General features: G+C 39.5%; 1 protein-coding gene across 1 annotated transcript in view; it reads left to right on the forward strand.

Annotated features, from left to right (window-relative positions):
* Nucleotides 1-24,342, forward strand: part of sntg2 (syntrophin, gamma 2) — a gene marked incomplete at both ends in the record, with an annotated part of 123,905 nt that overhangs the window by 69,009 nt on the left and 30,554 nt on the right. Inside the window, 3 exons of the mRNA XM_079262502.1 lie at nt 9,383-9,512; nt 10,856-10,894; nt 12,776-12,892. Of these exons, the coding sequence (XP_079118628.1) occupies nt 9,383-9,512; nt 10,856-10,894; nt 12,776-12,892 (286 nt within the window). The remainder of the gene's footprint in view (nt 1-9,382; nt 9,513-10,855; nt 10,895-12,775; nt 12,893-24,342) is intronic.

Genomic DNA, 24,342 nt, shown 5'->3' on the forward strand with positions numbered 1-24,342 from the left:
GCACCCTCAGGTTCACATCCATGCCCGTTACACTCTGAAATCCCTCCAGATACCTTGAACTATTAATGATATTCTACTTTAAAGCAGGGTTACTTACTCCGGCTCTACGAGAGCCAGCAGGTTTTTATTGTATTTCTGCTTCAACACACCTGACACAAATAAAACAGATCCTACAGCCACAAGTTCAGAACAATGACTCATTTATTTGAGTTGGGTGTGTTGGAGTAGGGACACATGGAAAAACCTGCTGGAGATGAAAATCTCTCGTCAGACTGGGATGAGTAGCGCTGCTTTAAAGGGAGAAATCTGCAAATCTCTGGTTTCTGTCTGAGAAGTGCTGTTTTCAGACATTTAAATGATTTTCTCACATCTGTGGACAAACTGGAGGTCTTCCATCCATTATGGCTTGTGGCTGCAGTCACTTTGAGATCACCTGATTAACAGGGGCGATAAGTGCAAATTCATCATTTCGGGGTTGATGTAACAAAAAATTGCTATGTGAACAACCAGAGGTGTAATTTTTAATGAAGTATAGCTTGCAGATAACAGGGCTGTGACGATATGCTTTTGTCCCGATTCAATTCCGTTTTTTTTGGGTGCCGATTTGATTTCAATTGTGATTCTCACAATTGTTCAATATTGTTGATCTTTGTAGATTAAAAACAAAATCAATGAATAAAACTTTTTCATTTTTTCTTGATTTCAATGAGGAAAAGACAACCCAGTAGCCAGACCATAATTCTTCTGTTATAATGCCCTCGAAGACAAGTGAAAAGATCAATAAAAACAATAAAAATGACAAATTTTATAATGGATATTTTTTATTTATTTTAAAAAAAAATTTGATTTTTCAACAATAAGTCAATTTTACAATTGTGAAGCAAAAGAAATCCAATTCTCGATTTTTCGATTCAGTTTTACCACCCTAGTATTTTCATTAGGTCTAATTGTCTTTTTGTACTAAGTCCTCTGTCAGATGCAGAACATACAGTTCCTCACAGGACTCTGGTATTTCCTATCCTTTTAGGTTTTTTTTTAAGGTAGCGTATTTTCAAAGCAAAATGGCAGCACATAGAACAAAACTTTCCCCTGAAGAAAACCAGGATCTAATATTACTTCTAAAAACTGCTGCAGTTGTTGGCAAAGACGTTGTTGGATAAGAAAAGGGACAGAACCTGGATTAACATTAACTTTGTATTACCAAAGTTAAGAACCCTGAAAGAGCAAATGGGGAAGCTCCTGTGCGTGCGTTATCAGTTCCCTTCAGCATGTTCTACAAAGTGGTGATATCGTTCAGCTCTATTTGTTGAACTTGTTCTAACTCCCCCCATTTAAAAGTAATTTATTCCTAAAATTCTGCATATTTCGAGGCATGTCCTTTTGATTGATAGGTCCCTGATCTCCTGCTTCAAGTAAGAAGAACGTAGAACCGCGGTTTTTAGCCGGTTAACGTGACTTAGCATTGGCCCGCTTACCTCAGTTAGCTGGTTAACTTCTGTTAGCTCTTTGCTACAGGCAGCTCTGAGTTCGCTCGATGTCAATCATCCACCATGACGCTCACAGCGCCCCTCTCAACTCCACCTCTTTGCCCATATTTGTATTTTCCGGGCGAGACGACGCACATGACCCTACCAAGATGGAGATGGAAGGAACCGCCCACCTAGCTTTAAGTTAGCTCTTCAGAAACCTATGGGTGACGTCATGGAGGCTCCATCCATTTTTTAAATACAGTCCATGGTCTACAGGCAGTAAACAACAGAAACCTTGCAGTAAAACAATTTCTTTCTTACCTCATTGGCCTTATTTTGCCCCATTGGAACTTTTTCTGCAGTTTTTTGCAGGCCTGAAAAAGAAATATGAGGTGGAAAGAGAAGAATTTCAGTCCGATTCAGGATGTTATCCTCAACTTCTGCTTCTTCTTGTTTATCCTACCTGAGCTCATTTGGAACCCTTTTCTATTTCTACTTACTTTTTTCCCCCTTCATCTTATTCTCCCCCTCAGATGCCTGCGCTTCTCAGTGTGGAATGATGTGCTGAATCTTCATGAGCTGATACAACAGTGTGCTGTATGCCAAAGCTGATTCTGTAACAACATGACGGAAACCCTGTTTGCAGAAATCTTTTAATGTAGTGTAGAAACAAAATGCAGTGTGGACATTTTTACAGCCTGTATTTGAATGAAAAAAGTGCAAGTAAGCAACGAACGTTGAAACTGTCCGGCTGAAAAGTGAAACGTTTCCTCATTATGCTGGAGACATTTAGAATTTCAGCTGCTTAACAGTTCAGAGCCTCACTACTTAAAAATTATCACTTGTTTTCCTGGGTGACATGTCTGGATTTCAGACAGTTCAGTTTAGCAGTTTAGTTGAAGTCATGCTTTTGTAATGCGTGCACAATGTGGTTTGGCATTATGTTGCCTGTATCTGGTTAGGTGTTAATGGAGCCTTTACAGATGTGCAAGTCACCTATAACCTACACTGATGCATCTTTATGTCATCAGTTTTACTGGCTTTTGACCATGTGATCACACACACACACACACACACACACACACACACACACACACACACACCCGGTTCCTCATATCTGTTTGATTTAGAAGGAACAGCCTCTGCGGTTTCCAAAAATAATTGTTCTCTTAGACCACAGAAGCGTTTTTCTTTGGATTGTAGAGATTCAGCTCATAGTTCGGAAACAATCTATGTTCCTTTTCAGAAGTTTTCCTGAGCCCTTGTAAAGATTTCTGCTACATGGTTTTTAAAGCAGATCTGGAAAAGGACAACTATGGTACTTAATCTGCAGACATGGTATTGACTTCATGATTTGAATATATTGTATACTAAACCCAAGTCTCCAATTCTTTAATAAGTTATTCTTCATGCTTCAACTGAGGAATACATTGAATCAGCAAAGATTAAAGAGAACCATAGAAACGCATGATTTCTGCAGCAGCTCACATGAGTCTGGAGCTTGGAAGGTCACATAGCTTATTTGATGATATATTCATTTATGTATTTCTGTTTTTGAATGTTTGTACTTAAACAGGGTTATTTTAGCTTAATTGCTATCACACTGAATGGGTTTTCTTTTCTGGAAAGTTTAAACCACCAAATGTAAGAAATTTGTTACAAAACTGTAGCTGTTCTGCATCTTGATTTTTTTTTATTTCCCACATATTGTATACTCTGCAGAAAATGCGGTTGTATTTCTAAAGGTAATGTTGTACGGATCCTCCTCAGCGCAGCTACTGCTGAAATTCTGTCTCAAAGCTTTCCTTTCGTTTACTGACTTTAAATTCACTTATGTTAAAAAAGACAGTAAGGCCACATGGATAGCTGACAGCCAGGAAGCGGAGAGCAGCCCTTGTTTCTTCCTTTTGCACTCATTTTCCAGCAAGACTAAAGTGTCAGAGCTGCTTCCCGGTCTGACAGTGAGGTATTCACAGCCTTTTGTTTGAGCTGTCAAAACGGATGTATTTGAAAAGGGGAGAAACCTTGCTAATTCACCGGGCTTTGTCTACCGCTATGTGTTGGTTTCTTATCTAAAAGCAAGCAGTTTATTGGAATAAAGTTTCAGCTTGGGTCGATGGGGATACAAGTCCAATTAAATAGAGGCATCTGCAAATATTCCATCAACGGTAACTCATAAGGTTTTAAATAATAAAGGTTTTTATTATTTAGAAACACAAAGTGTGTTTTTTACCCATTATATCCCTGCTAGAATACAAACTGATCACCTCATACCTGAATTAATTATTAAGTGCATGCGCAGCCTGATGCTAACAAACAAAAACTCCTGAAGTACTTTGCAGGATGGCAGATAATCATAAAATAAAGAATTCTTTTGGGATGTTGTGTTCAATGATGTATAAATCTCATTTAAAATTTACTGTATAACCAGAAAGCCATAATAAAACGAGAAACTTTGCTGATATTTTTCAGGAAACAGTAGTGTCCTTCATATGAAGATGTACTGCAGACTGAAGCTTTAATTAGCTTAAAAGACTAGTTAAAAGCTCATAAACATGACATTTAGGTTTCTCTTACTAGCTTGAGGGATAATTACAATTAAAAAATCTGTCTGGCTCATGCACCGTTCATGCAAACTTTTACTTCTGAACTCCTGAAGAGGCCTCATCAGTTTTGATCTACTGGTGAGGTTCTCCAGGTTTTTTTTTTTTTTTTAACTCCTTCAGATCCTCCAGAGCTGTGGATCAGATGAGACACATATTCAAATATCAACCTTTCTGGTCGAACCCCTTTTTGCCTTTTTGACTGTCTTGATTCTTTGTTGCATTGATTCGGCATTGTTGGAAACATTTCTCAGAGATTTGCATTTGCTGATTTCTCAGCTGCACATCCATGAGGGATTGACATGGTCACAATCAAGCCAGGTTTAAGTGATGCTCAGTAGTTGCCAAGGGGTCCATAGTGTCCTAATGTTCACATCATTGCGCCATCACCAGCCTGAACTGATGCTTCAATGTTTGTATCTGACCTGCCATCTGAATGCAAGTAAAGACTCATCAGACCAGGCGTTAATTTTCCATCTTCTATTGTCTGATTTTTTTTTTTTTTGAGTTTTTGAGTTTTTGTGAATTTTAGCCTCAGTTTCCTGTTCAAGAAGCAGGACAGAAGCTGCATCCAGAGTGGTCTTCTGCTGTTGTAGTACACCTGCTTCAGGGTGGGATATGTGCATTCAGATATGCTATTCTGCCTCTAGGTTGAAATTTGTGGTTGGAAATGATGAAAAAGCAACATTAAGTAAAAAAAAAAACCCCACCTGTTCTGTTCTGACATCAGCAGAGTCCAGACAACTGCTACTTTTCTCTTTTACGGGCCATTCTCTGTGAACCCTGGTGGATCAGCATATTTTCAGCATCAGAAGCCACGTTGAACATGGCATGGCTGTTCGTTCCAGACTGCTGATTCAAACTGAACTCAGGCAAGCTGTCTTGACCACGTCGATGACTAAATGCATTGAGTGCTGCTGTTTGACTGGCTGATTAGGTATTGTGTCAGCAAGCAATTGAACATACGTACCTCAAAGTGCCAGGTGAGTGTATATACCCAAGTATGCAGCTCTGAAATAATTTGTATTTAATTTACTGCTCTGTAATTGCACTAATTCAGTATAATGAGAGCAAAGAGTGAGGATTCTATTAAAACCAGCTGCTGTGAGCTGCATGCATGCAGGATTTTCCTGCAGATATTTAATCCCCACACGGGCCGCGTAGCAACGTTGGACTTGCAATTATAAAACAAACATTTTGAATAATCATTTCAGAAAATTGGTTAAATCCATAAATGTGATTTCATTTCATGAACCCTGCAATGACTGACATAAATTAAAACAGTAAATCAGACTTGAATAACTCTTCTTCTTCTGGAGTGCATTTTAAGTTGAACTTGCATGTATGAATTTCTTGGTTAGAAATCAGAAGCAAACACGTTCCTCTCATTCATTATGCTGCGATCGAAATGGCCCAAAGCTTGCCCACATCTCCGCTTCACTAATCAGCAGCCCGGCCATATTTTCCCTCACATTGCCAGTCACAGTACAGTAAAACTAATTGTTAGATTCCTCCCCCAAACTTTTTTTTTTCCCTTACTTTCTTCCTGTTTTATCCTGCATGTTGACGGGGTTGATTCGTCCGTCTCCGTCTCAGTGGATTTATTACTGGCTAGTCAGCAGGCAGGGCAACAATAATTTGTGCCTTTGGGAACTGCACCGACATACGAAAGACTTGCATACTCCCAAGATCCCAGCTCTCCGTTAGATTTCTTTTTTTTACCCTGTTTGCTGAAGGTTGAAGAGCTTTCGCAGTTCCTCCCGACAGGGCGGTGTCCTCTGGACACTGATCTGCCAGCTGTCCATTTCTTCGCTTAATCTCCATGTTCGGCGCTCTTCATTCACTGCACTTTGATCCTCCTTCTGTCATTCTACATGTCTGCATGACCACAGAGGGATTTGCATGGGCAAAAAAACCCCCAAAAGACTAGTTTGATACATTGTAGATTCTTTGTAATGTATTTTGGTCAAAGATCTTGAATAGACATTGGTATCATTTATAATTTGTACACATATCAAAGTCAGGACAGGCTTTCTGACACAGAATTTTTCACCCTTGTTACATAAACTAAATTTAAGCTCAGTCAAAGTCACCCCTGGAGAGTCACTGGGTCAGTACACAGGCAGCGGAACATAAGATTTTAACAAGCCTATTGCAGATATACTGTGGAAGTCATGCCCACCCGAGGATTTGTTAAAAATGTCTGCTAGAGAGGAAGAACTGTTGGCTTTAGATGCTCTCTTAGGTTTCCTGCTTCATATCGAGCATTGGAAGTCTCATCTTGCTTTGTTTATCCCCCTTCACGTCGCAAACCTTTATAAAACCTCTCCTGCTGCTCTGTTTCAATGCGCTTGAATCCTTCAGATTTGTTGCAAATGCTCCACTTTGATCACACACAACTGCTTCCATGTTTAGCAGGCTTTTTTTTTCTTTTTCTTTTTTTCCAAGTATCTCCCAGGGCAAAAATGTCAACAGCATGAAAATGCACTGAAATTAAATGTCAGAAAGTATTGCATTTTGCTGATGAGTGTGATCCCTCTAAGATGACCTCATCAACACTCTAAGAAATTTAATTTTGTTTTCAAAGCAGTGCACTTAACCTTGCTGCACTACAGAGACAGATTTAAAAAGATATATATTGATATACTCGAAATAAAGCAAATATGCAGCAACGTGGCGACAATGGTGTGAATAATTTCTCTGAACCATTTGGACAGCATCACGCAGAGTCGTTTTTATCCCAGCTTTGGTTCATGTTTGCTAAAATGAATGAATAATAGTAAAGCTCCTTTGGCGTTAACCAGGTTTAAAATGAGTTTAATGCTGTTTCATATGGACAACAGCATGACCTATTACACTCATTTTTCAGCGAAATAAAAAGTCCAGGCTCAACAGCTTGTAGATGCAGCTTTAGCAGCACAAAGATTGTGGTAAACGTGTGTGATCTCATGTCATGGAGGGATTTTAGTCACTTTAGTTCATTGAGGTTTGAGAGTATTTGGTTCTCCACATCTGTCTCCAAGGATCCCACCAAGACATTTCAGTCATATTGACGTCTGGACTTCGGATCAATCCGTACGTTTACTTGGGAGTTTTAATTCCTCTTTAAGTCTGAATTAAAGTTAATTCTGCTTGAAGCAGATGAAAAATAACCATGTAAACACTTAATTCCTAATGCAAATTTCTATTCAGAATTAAACTTAATTCTGATGTAAGTCTCTGGTTTATTCACATTTTGATTCCGATCTATTTAATTTCTCTATAATGTAAACCTTAATTCCGCTCTAAGTTAATTCTGGTCGTTCTGAGCATGCTCGTTACCTTGTCCTGTCCCGATGACACATGTTGTTTTACCTCCCGTGTTCAGTGGTCTATCTTTATTCTCCTTCTCAGTTGCTGCAAAAAGTGAAGTAATCCGCTCGTGTGGAGCTGGTACTTCAAATTTATAATAAAAATAACGACACAGCTGGTACTTAATATATAGTTTTTTTTACAAGTTACGACTGAAAAGATGAGAACCAGGAAGCCAACTTTGTTATTTCCGGTTTGTCATATGTACCTCTGTCCAATCAGAACCCTTCCCAACCCGCCGCTCTAAAGAGGAATTAGGTGAGGATGTGTTTCATTTAAATGTTGATTTTGAATTATTTTCATGTAAACTCGTAGGAAAATACATTAATTCTGAATTATTTAATTCAGAATTATTAATTCTGAATTAATAAACATGATGTAACCGTAGCCATTGTCTCGTTGCAGGACTTGGTTTCAATCTAGCTTTAGCTGGTCACAGAAGGTGTCACATTTCCCACTTTAGCATACCTGGCAATTATTTACATTCCTGATCCCTGTGGAGGCTGTAAGGGTGTACTTGGGTTGTTTTCACACCTATAGTCCGGTGGAATCTGGATGATTAGCGACTCCTTTCACCTAGGCGTTCGAGTGTTCAGCCAGTTCATTTTCACCAAAACAACAAACTTTTTGAATAGTGTATTTCCCTCAGCTGAGGTTGCTGAAGGAGAAGACTGGACCAACCAATAAGAAAATGTGCTTGTATATTTGTAATTTGTAGGACAGCTTCAATTTTTATGACAGCATTGTTCCCACAATGCCCTGCATGGAAACCTGCATTTTAAGGTGGACCAGAATGTGCTTCTTTGGTGCACATCAGAGTTAAGTTGAGGATTTGCACCTCTCAAGCACGCAAGACTTTACCAGCAAATAAGAGTTCAACTGGGAAGGGTTGGTGTGAATGCACCATTAACTCATTTATACTCCCAGTAGGTATGTAAAGAGGTTTCACAAGTCAGTGTCAGTCTGGCTAAAACGTTGTTTTTGCTTTTAAGGCCGCAAGAACAAGAAAATTTCTTTTTCGTCAGGTCCATTCATTCCCCACGAAAAGCACGTCTGCAGCGTGCGGCGACGTCTGCTTTATGTCCGCGGCAGGCGGTTTGTGCACACGTGGCTGCATCGTGGGTTTTACTGGAACATGTAAGAATTTTCGTACTTTTTTACTTTTACCACCTCGATCAGCTGTTTTATCAAAACAATCAGTTTTACCAGCAACAGCAAAAATCCGCTTCAGGCTTTTCCGTGTTAACCACGCCCACCTCAAATGCCAAACCAATCACACGATACTTCTTGGAGCCCAACATGACAAAACTTTTGCCAGCCCAACGTGTCTGTCTTCAAGCACGTCCATGAGAACAAAATGATATTTTCTTCTTGGGGCCTCGAGAACAAGAAGGAACTTTTCGCTTCTCGTTGAGGTTGAAAAGGAGGTCATGATGGTGCACATTCTTGGAGACCTAAAAAGAGGCAGCACGGTGGATTTCGGAAGTCTGTGCAGCCTTTAAATAAATTTAATCTCTGCTGTCTTTTGTTTGCTTTGCTGGTCACATGGCATCTATATTGTGCAACACTGCATCTGCAGATTCGAGTGGTACTGCGCTGTTTCCAGCATCCATTAGTACTAAAAATGAAACTAAGGGTACAAGAAATATACGGAAGACTCCGTATCTTTAGTACGCTTATGACAAAAATGTGCTTTAGGGATTTATTTTTCATATGCACTGCTTCTTTGTGTTTGAAATGTGACCTTTTTAATCTAAACATTCACAGTTTGACCAGTATTGTTTGGCCTCTTGTTTGCACCTCTTCTGTTGGCTTTCATAGCCTGCTTCGGAAAGACGCTTTATGCAAAACTCCAGATTTACTGCCTGTAATTGGCTAGATGTAACAGACAGCTCAAGTTTTGACTGTGTTCACTTATTGTTCTGTTTCTGTCTCTTTCTGACCTCTACACTTCTCCAGGTCCAACTGTTTTGAAGTCTTCGCCTTGGATGGAGCCAGCACCAATATTCTTCAATTTTGTACTGCAGCAGAAAGCACAGACTGGCTCCAAGCAATATCTACAAATATCAATGACTTGACCCAGGAGAACGTGAGTATATCTCTTCACATCAGAGGCCAGGTTGTATATTCCCCAAGTGTGTTGACTGAAAACAGTAAAAAGAAAAGCTGGGATTTGAACTCTGGAGTTTTTAGATTTTCCAAGTTTTCAGGTGCAGCATCTTCAGAACTATCAGACATTATTCAACTGAAACGACATTATGAGCAGCTTAAATGTGAAAGTTATTTAAAGTAAACATTTCTTGATCCATAAAGACGATGCAACAACATTTCAACTGGGAATGCAGCGTGTTTTACCCCGTTTACCCATGTTTTTTCTCTTCGCACTTATTAACACAGTTTTAATAGATCCTTTTGTGATAAGCACTTGTTGACTCACTGAAGCACCTCTCCCTATCTGCTGACAAAAAGAGCCTCTCTCATCCTTAATTAATGACTGCTAAGTAGTCATTCAGCATGAGCTGCTCTCATTTCCTCCTCTTTTCAGTCTGATTGTCACACTGGTGATGCAAAGCATTTTTGGTGTGAATGCAGATGTACTGTATACCCATGCATGATGATTGCACAGCTGCCTTTTTTCTTTTTTTTTTTTTTTAAAGTGTGATTAATTCAACCTTGCATCACCTAATTATGTATGTGGAGTGATTGCTAAATGGCCAATCAGGATCTGATTGTGTGCTTTGGGAGGCAGCGGAACTTTTGTTTTAATGACCTACAACTTTTAAATAGACTCTAACATTAGGTCTGTCGTGTGTTTTTCATGTGGATGCTCGTCATCTGTCGCTTTAGAGTATTTGATGTCTTTTTGAGAGACTTAACAGTGAGACTGGGCAGCTTGCTTGTGTCTAATAGGTGAGCTGGAATGAGCTAGTTGTAAGCGTCATACTGCGTTGGATGTGTTTGAAACACCAGGTGGGCTTTCACTTTGTTCAGGTTTGCAGCATTTCTGTGTGATAACCTTTGAGAAAAGCTGCACATTTACAGGGCTTTCCATAGGGTTCCATCACCTTGTACTTTTTCTTTAAGGTGTGCTTGTGTAACCATCTGCTTACATCAGTGCTGTTAGATGTTGCCTCAAACCAGGCTGCTGCATATTAGGTTTCTGTGAGTCTTAATCAGAGATATTGTGTATTTATTATTGTATTGTATGCATGCATTTAGCCATTTCTGTGACAAATACAGTCGCCGCAGTCTGAAACAAAGCTGTCAGAGCAGTTTATGATTCATGCTTCTCATTAAGTGGTTAAATTCAATTTGATAAAAGGAATGGAGCCAGAAAATACTGTCAGTATCTCAGTGCTGAGAATAACTTCATTCTTGTGCTTTAACAGGTTTTCTCTGCATTTAACTGTTTGACTTTTCTTTCTCTTGTAGATAAAGATCATCAACAAATACTGTTCTTCAGATGATCAGGTACCAACACTGGCTTATGGTTATGTGCTATCCTGGCTTGTATCTTTTAAGTGCAGAGTGACTCAAATCACATCTGACCATTCAAGTCGATAAGCTATTACATAAGAGGAGTATTTAAGAGAGAAAGAAGTCTGGCATGTAAGTGTTGACTTATCAAGAAACCAAACTAATATAAGTCACCAGTGCTTCAGGTTTATTTTTCAGGTACAAAAGAAAACTAAAATCACTACCCAAACCAAAATAAACCAAAACAAAAGCTAAAAGCTCCCGTTGTGTCTGACGGGAAATTATTGTGCTGGATTGAGTTGCTTGGCCCAGTTTCCTAGAACCTTGAAGCATCTCACAACAACAGGCCAAAGCTGCAAGTTAAATTGGATACAGAACACACACAAACGGAAACACTAGCAAGCAGACAGAGAGGTACAAAGCCACATTAGGAATGTGTTGCAGAATACACACATTTGTCCACAAATGTCTGATGTAAGACTGGAGCTGTTCACATTTAACACAACAGGAATTGCTAACCGGTTAGCTGCAATTTTAAATCAGGCAGGAGAATGGCAGGATCTTGATTGAAACAGTTTACCAAGCTCTGGAATAATCAGACAAGCAAGAAGCAGGGAGGCAGGGCGTAGGGCAAGTGCTGGTACCGATCCTACTCACAAGCAGCTTAACAGAGCCGTAAGGTGACGTAGACGTAGTGCAGGCTGCAGCAGTGATGGTAGAGAAGAAATTAAGGGTTAAAATGTAATACTAATGATGATGATGTAATGGATTTATTTAACACTTTAGAGGCAGTTTCTAAATGCTTGAGTGTTAGTAAGAAAGGTGGTGAACATGCCCCTGTCCCGGCTTTTTTAACATGTGTTGCAGGGATTAAATTCAAGTGAATATTTGCAGATATAATAAAATTTATCAGTTTTATAAATCTTGTCTTTGCAGTGTATTCAGATGAACATAAGTGAAATGAATTTGCAAATCATTGCATTTTTTTTTTGTTTACGTTTTACACAATGTCCCGGCTTGATTGGAATCGGACTCATGCAGAGGTGTATAAAGTAGAAGTAGGAAGTAGAAGTCCTGTCCGGCAGCTCTTTCCAACCAGTCACTAAACCAGGATAATTTAATTTGCTCAGCTCCACTGCAGGTAGAGGAGCCTGTTGGTGAAAACACCTGTTCTAAATGCATCTGTAGGTCCAAAAACATGGCAGGACTAATACTTTATTTTTACTTCTACTTCATACACCTCTGGACTCATGTGACCGTTAGCAAACATTAATGCACATTCATACACCAGTGATGCTGAGTGTATGAATGGGTGAGGTGCCCGAGGACACAGTAACAACCTGACTAGGAGGAAAGGAATCGGCCAATTTTTAGATGATTGGATGACCAGCTATCCCACCTGAGCCACTGTGTTGCTTAAACACCCCATTAATGTGCACAACAGGAACACTTTGGATGATCTTGAATGCTGTCTAAAAATGGTGTCTACATACATCTGCAGCTCTGGCGAAAACGGCTCTATTTCAGTTCATTAGGAAAAATCTGAATAAAAACCAAACGTTGTTGGTCACAGCGTTTAGACGTTAAGCCGTGTGTAAATCTCTGATGTTCTGATGCTCAGAGGAGAGCGGAGTGTCAGCCCATGTCAGTCTGGTGTCGATCAAAGGTAAACAGTTGCATGGCAGCTGCGACGGCGCTGTACTGAAGGGTTTCCATTTAAACGCACCACCTTCTAACTGCTTCAGTTTTTCATTTATTTACTTTGGCAGCGCTTATTTTCCTTCTCTGCTATTTTGACTGAGGAAGAAGAGATGTCATCGTTTTTCCATGTATTCTTAATCAAACAGTGGATTTGTGCAAATGTCATCTCTGCAGATCGTTCACATGGGCTGGGCATGTGAGAGTCCAGAGGGCGGCGCAGCCGGTCGACCTCCAGCATTCAAGTTTCTGGCACTGAGAGGACCTTATTTTTATATCTTCAAAAGCCCCCCGGTAATTAGCTCTTCTTCACTTTTCCTGATCAATATGCTGTTCATTTATCTTGGTCTTATAATGGGAAAAAATGGATGTAAAAGAAGCCAACATGAAATGGTTTTTGTTTAAAACATTCATCTTAGTCATCCTCATAGTTCACAGTCAGAAATCAGCTTCAGATGATTAATTGATGCTCCGTACTGCGTTTTAACTTCAGAAATGTTCTGGGTCTCTTTAAATTAGTCCTTGTACATGAGAAATATGGTGAATTCACCCTTTTTCAAATGTGTGAAATATGTTTCAGTTATAGCCAAATAATAGATTAAATGATGCAATAAGTGTTGGTAAATTTATGTTTGGTGGGATTTGAACTGAATGAAGTTGTAGTAAAACAATTTTTATGTTTAAACGCGCCTGCCTTGAAGTTACAGGTGTAGATGTTTATCCCTTTCTGTTGACACGAACATTTTAAAATTTATTTTGGATTGAAGTGCGTTTACGTCAGGGAAAATGTCTGTTAAAGTGTTCATCCCTGCAAAATACACTTTGTAGAGCATTATCTGATGTATAACACAATAGCAGCATACAAAACAAGCAAAAAAAGGTAAATTATTTCCATTTTAAACATTTAAAAAAAAAATTGAAATGTAACAATTTTTGCAAACTTTAAAATTTCATAAAATAACTAAAATTTGTGAGAGAAAAACTTTAAAATGCAATGAAACACATTTTGAACACCTTGTACATGGAACCTTAGATGAAACCTGGCAATGCATGGTATTTGTAGAAACGCTCACAAATCTTTTCATCTGATATTTTAGCAGAAGTCAAAGATTATCAAATTATACACAAATTGCATGTAAGGTAGCGATATATTTGTATTAACTAGGGATGCACCGATACCAGTATCGGTATCGACTCAATACCAAGCGAGTGTACTCAGGCTTGGTAGTAATAAAAGTGTACCAATACCACAACCGATATCACACTAGTCAAGCTAGCGCAGATGTGTTTGATGCTTTGGACATGTTTTAAAAGAAATAAATGCCTTGAATGTTCAAATGTAACATTTCTTTGTTACACAACCAGTGATCCTCACTGTTAATTCAACAAAAGCCGCACTCAATATAGTAAGACAAAAGGAGAGCCGCCACCTCCCAAAAACTCGTTCCAACGCCACGTATCCTGCTACGTTGCCAAATCAGTAACATTCAGCTTATTAGCAAGGAATTGTTATCTTAAATATTGCACGGAGTAATTCTGCATTCTTATGCAACAGTATATGGTGAAAATACAATAATGTATCAGAATGTGGGCGTTTCTTTTTCAATGTATATAAACGGAGCTACCAACGGAGCAGCTCTTTGCCGGAGTTCGGTGCTCAGCTCAAATTTGCCAAAACTGGCAACTCTGACAGGTCACTTAGGGCCGTTAGGACAGCAAAGTTTTTGCAAGCAGCCTGAAGCTCTTGTTTGAGGAGAGAACTGCACCGTTGAGGATCATTATGACTTGTTTAGATAACATTTTCAGAAAGACAATGGCTGCTTCACAGGTCAAGAGTCAGTGAGCCGCACGCAGCTCGTGAGCTGCACAATGAGGAACGCTGCACTAAAAGCTAGATCTTTGTTTCAAAACCACACATTTATAGTTGTATTTTGGTAAAATGTGCCGATTAAAAATAAAATTTGTTGAAATGGTTAGATATGTAATTTTATATGTGTATTGGTGACGTAACTTCAGAAAGGATGGGTAATTTATTACAACCTAATGAAATCTTACAATTATAACAGCAATAATAACCAGAGTCACAGTAATGTTCACACAAACAGATTTGGTATCTGCAAATATTGGTATTGGCAGATATTCAAGTTTTGGATATCGGTATCTGATCGAAACTCCCAAAAAGTGGATCGGTCTATCCCTGGTTTTAACAGTAGAAAATATTAAGTTGCGTCATCTTCCTTTCAACTAAAAATGGACGAAGGTAGTGTAGAAGCGAAGAGATGGCGAAAGAAAGACCAAGAGAAATGATGCTACTTAGTTTGTGAATAACATTGCTTAAAGTGACGCTCTGCTGATTTAAGTTTTTTTTTTTTTTTTTTTTTAAAAAGGGACACAACCGAACACAAAGCTGCTCAAGTGACGCTGAACATGTGACACACTTACAGAGCAGTTCTGACAGCAAAGAGTGAAGAGAGATGAACAATTTCTGTCTGAATGTAAGAAAGGAAGTAAGGATAATACTTGCAAATAAATCTTTATTTTATGAAGTAAGGTTGTGGATTTTGGGAGTTAAAATACTACTAATACAGATGTTTTAACATTAAAATTCTGCTTTACTTTCGATGGTAGTGGGGAGATATGTTGAACACTTGGTTATGAATATTAGAAATGGAATCAGATGTGATTTTACAGGTAGATCCTGCAGTTTGAGCATTGTCCCACTATGCTGAAGTTCAGATTCTCTGCATCAAAACACGGCTTCAGAGCGAGCGAGAATGCACCATGGCGTCTTAACGAACACTGTTGTCAGCTTGACATTCTCTGTAGAAGAAGCAAATTATGGGTCATTATTGCCCCCAAATCAGTTTCAGGAGGGCAGTTTTTATTGTTTTCTGAATTTGCAAACATGATCCAAATCAATTTAAAGAGCCAAAGCTGCTTTTGCAGCATCATCTGCCATGTTGTGGTGTTCAGAGGAAGAAGCACATGACGTCACTCATTTACTTCCTGTGTGAAGGTGGATTCAGCAACTAATGAGGTCATAACTTGGCGATGTTTGTTTCTTAGCTGTCTGATCAGAGAAAGATGCGATTGCCTCTCTATTTTAAACACCTTTTGATGCTTAGGTGTGTTCATTTCTAATGGTTCTTAGTTTAATGCATTTTAAATAAAAACACTGTAATCTAAATTTAAGCAGGACTCGATAAGCACAATTAAACCAGTCAGATATAGTCCCGGTCATGCTGTTACTTTCCCGACTGTGATGGGCATCACTGCTTTGTGTGTTATGTAACTCCTACTGGTGAAAGACATGGACATGACACTGGGCTGTGTGTACTTGAGTTTAAGGCTGAGCTTATTTCCATTCTGCTTGTATCTCATAGCTGTTTAAAATTTATTCAAATCCTAATCAGTCACAGCTCCAATCATCTTTCCATCTGTTTTCTACCGCTTATCTGAGGTCGAGTTGCAGGAGCAGCAGGTTAAGCAGCGAAGCACAGACTTCCCTTCTTCCAGCTTGTCTCTGGGTATCTTGAGGCGTTCCCAGACCAGCCAAGAAATGTGGTCTTCCCTGAAGGCCTTCTCCCAGTGGAGCGTGCATGGAACATTGAAGCAGGGAGGTGATCAGGAGGTATTCTAACCAGATGCTCTGGCCACCTCATTTAGCTCCTCTCAATGTGGAGCTTGTCACCCTAAGTCTGAGGGAGAGCCCACCCACCCTGCAGAGGAAACTCATTTCGGCCACTTGTATCTGCGATCTCATTCAGGCTTATCAATACCCACAGCTAATGACCATAGGTGAGGGTAGCACCGCAAATCAATCAGGAGATAGAAAGCTTTTTTCTTTTTCTTTTTTTTTTTTTTTTTTTTAGCTCAAACTGATGCAGATAGAAAAAAAACTGCTTCAACATGTTGTGGACAAAATATAAGGACAGATGTCCAAAGTTCACGTCGGTAGTACGGTTTTCCTTGTTGCGCCCCTCCAGGTGTCTCTGCCTACAAGATTATTAAACAGAACAGCAAAGACACCATTAGGAGTGCTCCCAAGCATCTCCAAAGGGACTCCAAAATGGGTTGATACTCTAAATGAATGAATGAAACTAAACTTCATTAATCTCACAGTGGAGAAAATCCGACCAGTACAACCCGTCTGAGATTAAACAAAAACATACATATACATCAACATAAAGGGGATCGGGCAGACTGCGGCAGCAGGCGCTTAGCAGCGAACCTTACATGCAGAATGGAAAGAAACAACATGAGGTACACATGGGTGGAAGGAGAAAAAAGGAAGTTTCTCTGTACTGCTCTTACAGGGAAATAAAGAAACCTCAAAAGTATATATTCAGACAATCACAACACAGGAGACACATGCAAGAGGGGGTGGTCTCCTGGCACAGCAAGTCAGTTTGCAGCCAATAAGGCGTCTTCAACTTGCCATTAGTGGGTGAAGGGAGGGGCAAGGTCTGGAGAAGGCAGTGAAAGATAGGAGAGTGTGTCAATATCAGTGTGTGTGCATTCAGTGAGCGAGTCTGTGAACTATCCCCCAGTTCATCCCAGTCAGCCACCTGTTGATGTAAATGTGGCCCTGAGAGCTGAGTTCAGTTTAGTTCTGCAGGCCTGAGAAGAGAGTGGGGTGGTGGGGACTGAGCGTCAGACCGCGTTACATTCCAGGAGACTTGATAAACCAGGCTGGCAAGGCCAGTCCAGGGAGCCAGTTTCAGATAACAGCTTTGTTTTGGGTCTGGATCTCCCGAACCGCAACCGGCCTGCTGGACTGGTATCCTGTTTACGGTCCAGCTCTCTCACCACACGAGTTTGAGTGCTGCGAGTTGTTCAGCCTAGTGCATCACTGATCTTTTTCAAAATTTGCAACGCACCAGGAAACCGCACACACCAAACCACAGAAACCCAGATATCACAAATCCAATAGTGTAGAAATCCTCCACAGAAAGAAGTGAGACATAAGCATCTAAAGCAGGGGTGTCAAACTGCAGTCCTTGAGGGCCGGTATCCTGCAGGTTTTTGTTGTCTCCATGCTCCAACACACACCTGACTGACAGTCAAACAGGTTGACAAGAAGCTGCTGGATCCATTGATTTGAATCAGCTGTGTTGGTGGAGGGAAACAACAAAAACCTGCCGGATTCCGGCCCTCGAGGACTGGATTCTGACACCCCTGTTCTACACCATTTCATGCTTCTTCCCCATCAAAGATATGATGTTCTACATCCTAGGAGCTAGTTTCTGAACCTGTTTATCTATCAAGATGATCGTAACATAAACTAATAATCTAGTTTTCGGACTAATTACATTGCTGACTTAAAAAAAAAAGAAAAAAAACCTATTTGCCAAATCACATGAATTATGACCTTTCTGTTCCAGCTCCCCTGGTCCACAGAAGACGCTGAGCTGTAACTTGTCACACATTGCTTGGCAACTGTTATTCATCACACACAGATACTGAAGCACTGCACAAAGCTATACATCACGCAGTGGAGAAATATTCTGACTTCTTGGCAGACGATGCTACTAAACCAGCTTTTTATTTTTCTGGAGACCTCTTTCACTGACAGAAAATTATCGCTGATTCCATTCAGATGAATGCACAGATGGTGTTTTTTTTTAATGCATGGCTTATGTTGGACTGAGTTCCATCTACTGACATTCAAAACCGTCCCCCCACTGTGATGATGGCTACATTGCACTGTTGTGCCAGATGCTGCTCATCAGCATCACCAAAGCAATAAGATTCACACTGGTTGTTGCCCTCAAGCATAATTTTATCATAAAAGATGCAACACATATATAATACATTAGCTTTGCTCCAAAATATCTACCATGGATGGATGACTTTTAAATAGCAGTGCTAGAATTGATGATTCCTGACTGTTGATTCCCTTCAGCAGATTACAGAACTGTTTAAATCTCCTGAGCGGCTGCTTTTTGCTTGCAACTTGCAGTATTTTATAGGTCTGTTTGTCCGTTTTAAATTGTATCTTTAAACTCTTGATTACTGGCAGCCTGTTGTAATGATATAATTTATTCCCATTTCTGGAGTTGCATCTATGAAAAGTGTCCAAAACAAAACAGTTGGCCAGACAGAAAATTATATGTTTTTGCACCAACAAGGTGATTCTCAAAGTAGCAGAAAAACTGACATGTCTCAGCATGGTGTACGGTATTTGAGGAAACTGGACAAGTGGAGGACAAATGAAGTGTCAAGCCAACAATCTCCAGCAGATGGAAAGACTCTAAAAGTGATGTCCTCAAAGGTGGAGTATGTAAGATTTTCAATATTTTCAAAATAAATTAACTAAAAAAATAACTACAATCATAATTAGTCTGTCCATATTTGATGTGTTATTAAATTACAAGTTTAATCAATGACAAAGACCCTTCTTAAATGTTTGCCTACCAGTAAAAAATGTGCTTTTTGTCATTAATTAAACTTGTAATTTAATAACGCATCAAATATGGACAGACTGGGACCTATATGTTAAAAAAAACTATCTGTTTATGATTGTAGTTATTTTATTAGTTAATTTATTTTGAAAATATTGAAAATCTTACATACTCCACCTTTAAGAAATGGGGAAAAGACCTGACAGGACATGAGAGACGTGTCTGGACCAAGCGGCAACCTCCAGCAGTTAAAAGGGAAGCCTATGCGGAAGTGTATAAACTGCAGTTCCCCCTTCATCCACTAGGGGCTGGGTGCAAAACAGAGCAAATCCCCATAGACTCCCATGTTAAAAAGGCCAGCTTCACAAAAGAAATAATGTTTACAGCTTGGTTCAAAAATCCATTTAATAAGTCAGGTTAATCTTCATGACAACTGTGGGGGTAGTGAAATTTTTTTCTAACTCGCCCTTTTAAAAGTAATTTAATCTTGAAATTCTGCTTATTTAGTGCCGTGTCCTTTTAATTGGCAGGCATCCGATCTTCCACTTCAAGTAAACGCAGAACAACCGTGGATTTTAGCTGGCTAACAACGTGACTTGGCTTTAGCCCGCTTTCCTCCGTGAGCTGGTTAGCTTCTGTTATCTCCGGGTTAGCTCGGTTAGCTCTTAGCTACAGAAAGCTCGGAGTTCACTCGATGTCAATCATCCACCATGACACTCACAGCCCCCCTCTCAGCTCCACGTCTTTGCCTATATTTGGATTTTCTGGGTGAGACGACACGCATTCCCCTGCCAAGATGGCGATGGTATAAACCGCCCACCAAACTTCAATTCAGCTGTTCAGAAACCTATGGGTGACGCCATGGAAGCTCCATCCATCTTTTTATATACAGTTTATGGTCTGGACCCTCATTTTTATCCATCTACTGTTTTCCAAATGCCAGTTATAAAAGGAGTGTGGGATATTCTTTGCATAGAATTGAACAAAAGGAAGTCAACCTTCAAGAGTCGTGCAGAGCTGTTATGTTAGACTTATAGAAATGACAAAAAAGCTTGTCTCAGAAGGTTCAAGCTTTATTAAAGAATGAAGCAGCTCAGACCAAACAGACTTTTTTTTAAGCTTGTTGGAATTGTCCCAGTTTAGTCTTACACTGCTATTCCATGTGTTTGCATATTATTAAATAAACTGTTCCACATGCAGTATTTCCTGTTGTCTTTGTAAACTGTGAAGGAAATGAGGGGTGGCTCTTTGCACTGCTCCATATGGCGGTCTCCATGCTCTGGATGATGAGCAGAAGATGCAAAAGATCCATTCTTTGCTTTATTTTATTCGTAAGTAAATGAAAATAAATGGAGAAATTGAACCATGCTTGTAGATAGGTTGTAATTAACAATTAATTAATTAGTATAGATTGGTAATGTTCTACTTGCTTATTGGGAATAGGACTGCATGGTGGTTGAGGACAGGGAAAGTTGTGGACCAGGGCCAGTACACAGAGACAAACTATGACTCGCACTCACTCGTAGAGAGAGTTTAGACTCCGCAGTTGACACAAAAACATGTTGGATGATTGAAAGAAGCTGAGGTTCAAACCAGAAACCTTGTTACAATGAGGCGGCTTTGTTGATCACACCACCATGATGCAGCCTAAATGACTGTAGCTTAAAAGTAGTCTTCATTTAGGAAGAGTTTCTGTGGATTTCCCACAGTTACTATGTAGGAACTGTGATTTGCATTCACTGATGCTCATGTGGACTTTAAGGTTCAGTCTTTATTGATCCAGCTCCCCTTGTGCCACCCAACCACCAACACATCGACATAGGTTATTGTGGCTCTGTTTTAAAGGCTATGTTTTGACATTTATAAGTTCAGTTTTTAATCCTGTGCTTTACTTTAATCAAGGACAGTTTCCATTCTGTGTGTCTGAGACTTTGTTGTACTCTGTGAGGTTTTATAAAGACTTACACTTTAGGGATCTTTTGCTGGAAGAGATTTTCACCTTTTGGTAACCACGGCTATACGATGAAGAAAGTGTGCTACACATATTCTAAGTGCTGAGTAAAACTGTATTCAAAGTCAAAAAATGTTGATTATCTCAAAGGTTTTAAGCAACCATATTCAAGACTTCTTTTCAACTAACAGACAAATGGAAGTGAAAAATGCCACAAAACCACAGTGGTGTGTGTGGAAAGTCTTTGGTCTGAAGGACAGGAGGAAAGCTTGGCAGATTTCCAGCGACTCATCATTAACTGCCAAACAGGCTGAGGCTTCACTCTGTGCAGAGGCCTCTCCAAACACTACAATTCTGGGGTCTGTAGTATCTACTCATTACAAACACAAGATCGAGAATACTTTCTTCATCCCAAAGGGAAAATTCAAGGTTCAAGTACTACCTGTCCAAGATTTTACAGACAAATGTAGAACCATTCCAAAGAACACAGATCCGGGCAGTATTTAGGCCACGCAGCCAGTTTTATCCGGCGCCGCCTTTCAGCAGAGTGGAAAAAAACACGAGGTAAACATGGGTTGGAGGAGGGAAGAATAAAGGAAGTTTCTCTGTATTGCCTTTTCAGGGCAGTCTAGAGATTCAACAAAAAAAAAAAAAAAAAAATTGAAACAGAAAAAGCATATATTCAGACAAACACAACATAAAGAAAATACATGGGGGGGCGTGGTCAGGTGGGATCTCCCAGCACAGCCAGTCAGTTTGCAGCTGAGAAAGCCAGATTCAGATAACAGCTTTGTTTTGGGTCAGGCCGAGCATCGTTTGGCTCAGCCTTAAGTCCTCGGTGGTCTCAGTCGGACTCCCAAACAGCCGAATCGGGGGTCAGTTTCCACCAAACCAAATATCAGCTTCTCCATGATGTTTTCCACCCACGGATGAGCTCCAGAACTGCATCCAGCCTGCCAGTTCGGGCAAGAGTGGCATTCAGTTCATGGCTCAGCTCTCCCACTGCATGAGTTTCAGTGCTGCTAGTTGCTCAGCATAGTCCATCACAGATCTTCCAAAATTTGCGACATACCAGGAAACCGCACACACAAGAGAGCAGAAACCCAGTTATCATAAATCCAATTGTGTAGAAATCCTCCACAGAAAAAAAAGCAACAGGCACATGACCTTCATCACATATCCAGCAGCATGCATTCTGTCAGGACCTGCAGGCACTCCTTCGCCCGTTCTTTGGGGAAAAAAAAAAAAGATTTGACCAATTGCATAGAGAAACCAGCTGACCAGATCCATGATTCAATTTAGAAAGGTAATGGAGAAAGAGGCTCAGATTGACAATACAAAGAAGCAGCAGGTCAGAGTGGGAACGGGAGGGAAAGAAAAAGCTTCCGTCCTCTCCAAGGGGGAAAAAAAAGAAAAAAAAAAACTGGATAACAGCTCAAACACAGCAGACCAAAATAAGAACTGGACAGCTCTGAGTCATACAATACAGTATGTCCTCATCACGTGGACGGTGGGGACAGATCTTACTTCAGCCTTGGAACATCAGCAGCAGCTTCTATTTACTGAAGTGTAGTTTTAAAATTGCATTAGACTGTTCAGTGAGTTATTGGAGCTCCAGGCTTTCATATTTAAACAAAAATGTTGTTTATTACTTGAAATGATTCAGAAAAAGGAGAGGGTGCTTTTGATGAGACCTTGTCTCAGAGACAATGCATCAAACCTCCTGCGGGTTCAACTCTAAACGTATCAGTGTTTTACTTCATTTGTTTCCATCTGGTTACCATCCTCCTCCTGTTGTCACTTGGAAGATAAAAACATGCAATTGTAACAAGTAGATTTCTTTTTTCTTTTTTCTTTTTTTTTTTTTAATCAATCGAAATTTTCATTTTCTCCTTTTTTCCTTAATGAGACTGGAATCTTTCTGGAGCTTGTGTGTAAAATGAGCTCTGGATTTCAGCTGCACTGTTGACACATGCACCGCACAGCAGGCGATTTTCTAGCTGGAGAAATAGTCTCGCAACAAAAACACTCTGGAGTACCACCTTGGTGAGCATAGAGGAGGCAGGACATGATGCAAATGAGATGCTGTGTGTCTACAGCATGCTAATATCAGATCAGACTCCCCGTTTATGCGTGACGATTTGGAATGTTGTGGAATGCAAAGTTTTTCACACGTTTATAGTTTTGACAGGTGAAATTACAGGTTGGCAAAAAAACAAAATTACAAAAGGCAGCTGATATCAGTTTACAAACTTAGTTTTTACACATTTTATTCCATCCCATCAAAGATACAAGCAGAGAAGGAAAAGTGTCAACTTATAACTATTACATAATATGATCGATACTTTTCTCTTTTGCTTTTCTCTTTTAAATGTTGATGTGAAGACATGAGAGATGAATAAAAGAGTAAATGTCACAGGAAAAATAAAGTTCAATGATCATTTATGGGTTTGACTTATTAAAATAATACTTTCTTTGAAAAATGCCAATTTACATTGAACAGATTCACCTTTTACTTTGAGAATTAATCTTCAACTTTAAATGCTTCATTATGTATTTCAGCAAAGATTAATGGTGCTCACACACGTCGATGCTATTGGCTTTCCATGTCAACAGTAGTGCATGATTGTATCTGTTATTTTGTGTAGCTTAAACTGGAACTGCTTTACGCCGAACACCACCAGTTTCATGAAAACTGACTGGACTGTAAGAAGTTGGTTATTTTAATGACTTGCATTAATTAATGTATTGTGTGGGTACTGGAGTCATGGTTGCTTAACTGAAGACATTACACAGCTCATGGGCTGTGAAATGCCAGATTTCCTCTGGCTTTTGTTTAGAATATAGCAGCAGAAAATGTCCCAGAGACCAAGAGGGTTTGATTATGGAACAGGATCGAGTTAAAACACATATAAATAGAAAAAAAAGGCAGACATTTTAGAGCAATTCAGTCAAAAGTCTGTTGAGTAAATTATATTTTACCCCTTGTCCATCTCCAGGCTTAATGCTGATGAGGTAACACTGTTGCCTTGTACACCATTTTTTTTAAAAATTTTTATTGTTCTTTTTTCAATATTATTTTAAACCTGTATAATGTTTTATGTAATGTCTTCTTTTCAACTGAATTGCACTTTTACTTCATTGCCTCATTGATGCAATGACAACAAGGTTTGAATTTAAAGATAGAGCAGTGTATTAATGGAAAGTTTATAGTTGATCCACCTCCGTTTTAGGTTTGACGAGAACTTGTTTTTAAACTTTTCTGTTTCGTGTGTGTTAGAAATGAATAAAAAAAAAAAAATTATTGATCGAAATGCATCAGGATATAGGCTTGAGTAAATAAAGCATCTAAGTTTGTCACCACACCATTTTGTGAACTTGCTCCCAAA

The sequence above is a fragment of the Telmatherina bonti genome (genome assembly GCF_933228915.1).
Source record: "Telmatherina bonti genome assembly, chromosome: 22".
Lineage (NCBI taxonomy): Eukaryota > Metazoa > Chordata > Actinopteri > Atheriniformes > Telmatherinidae > Telmatherina > Telmatherina bonti.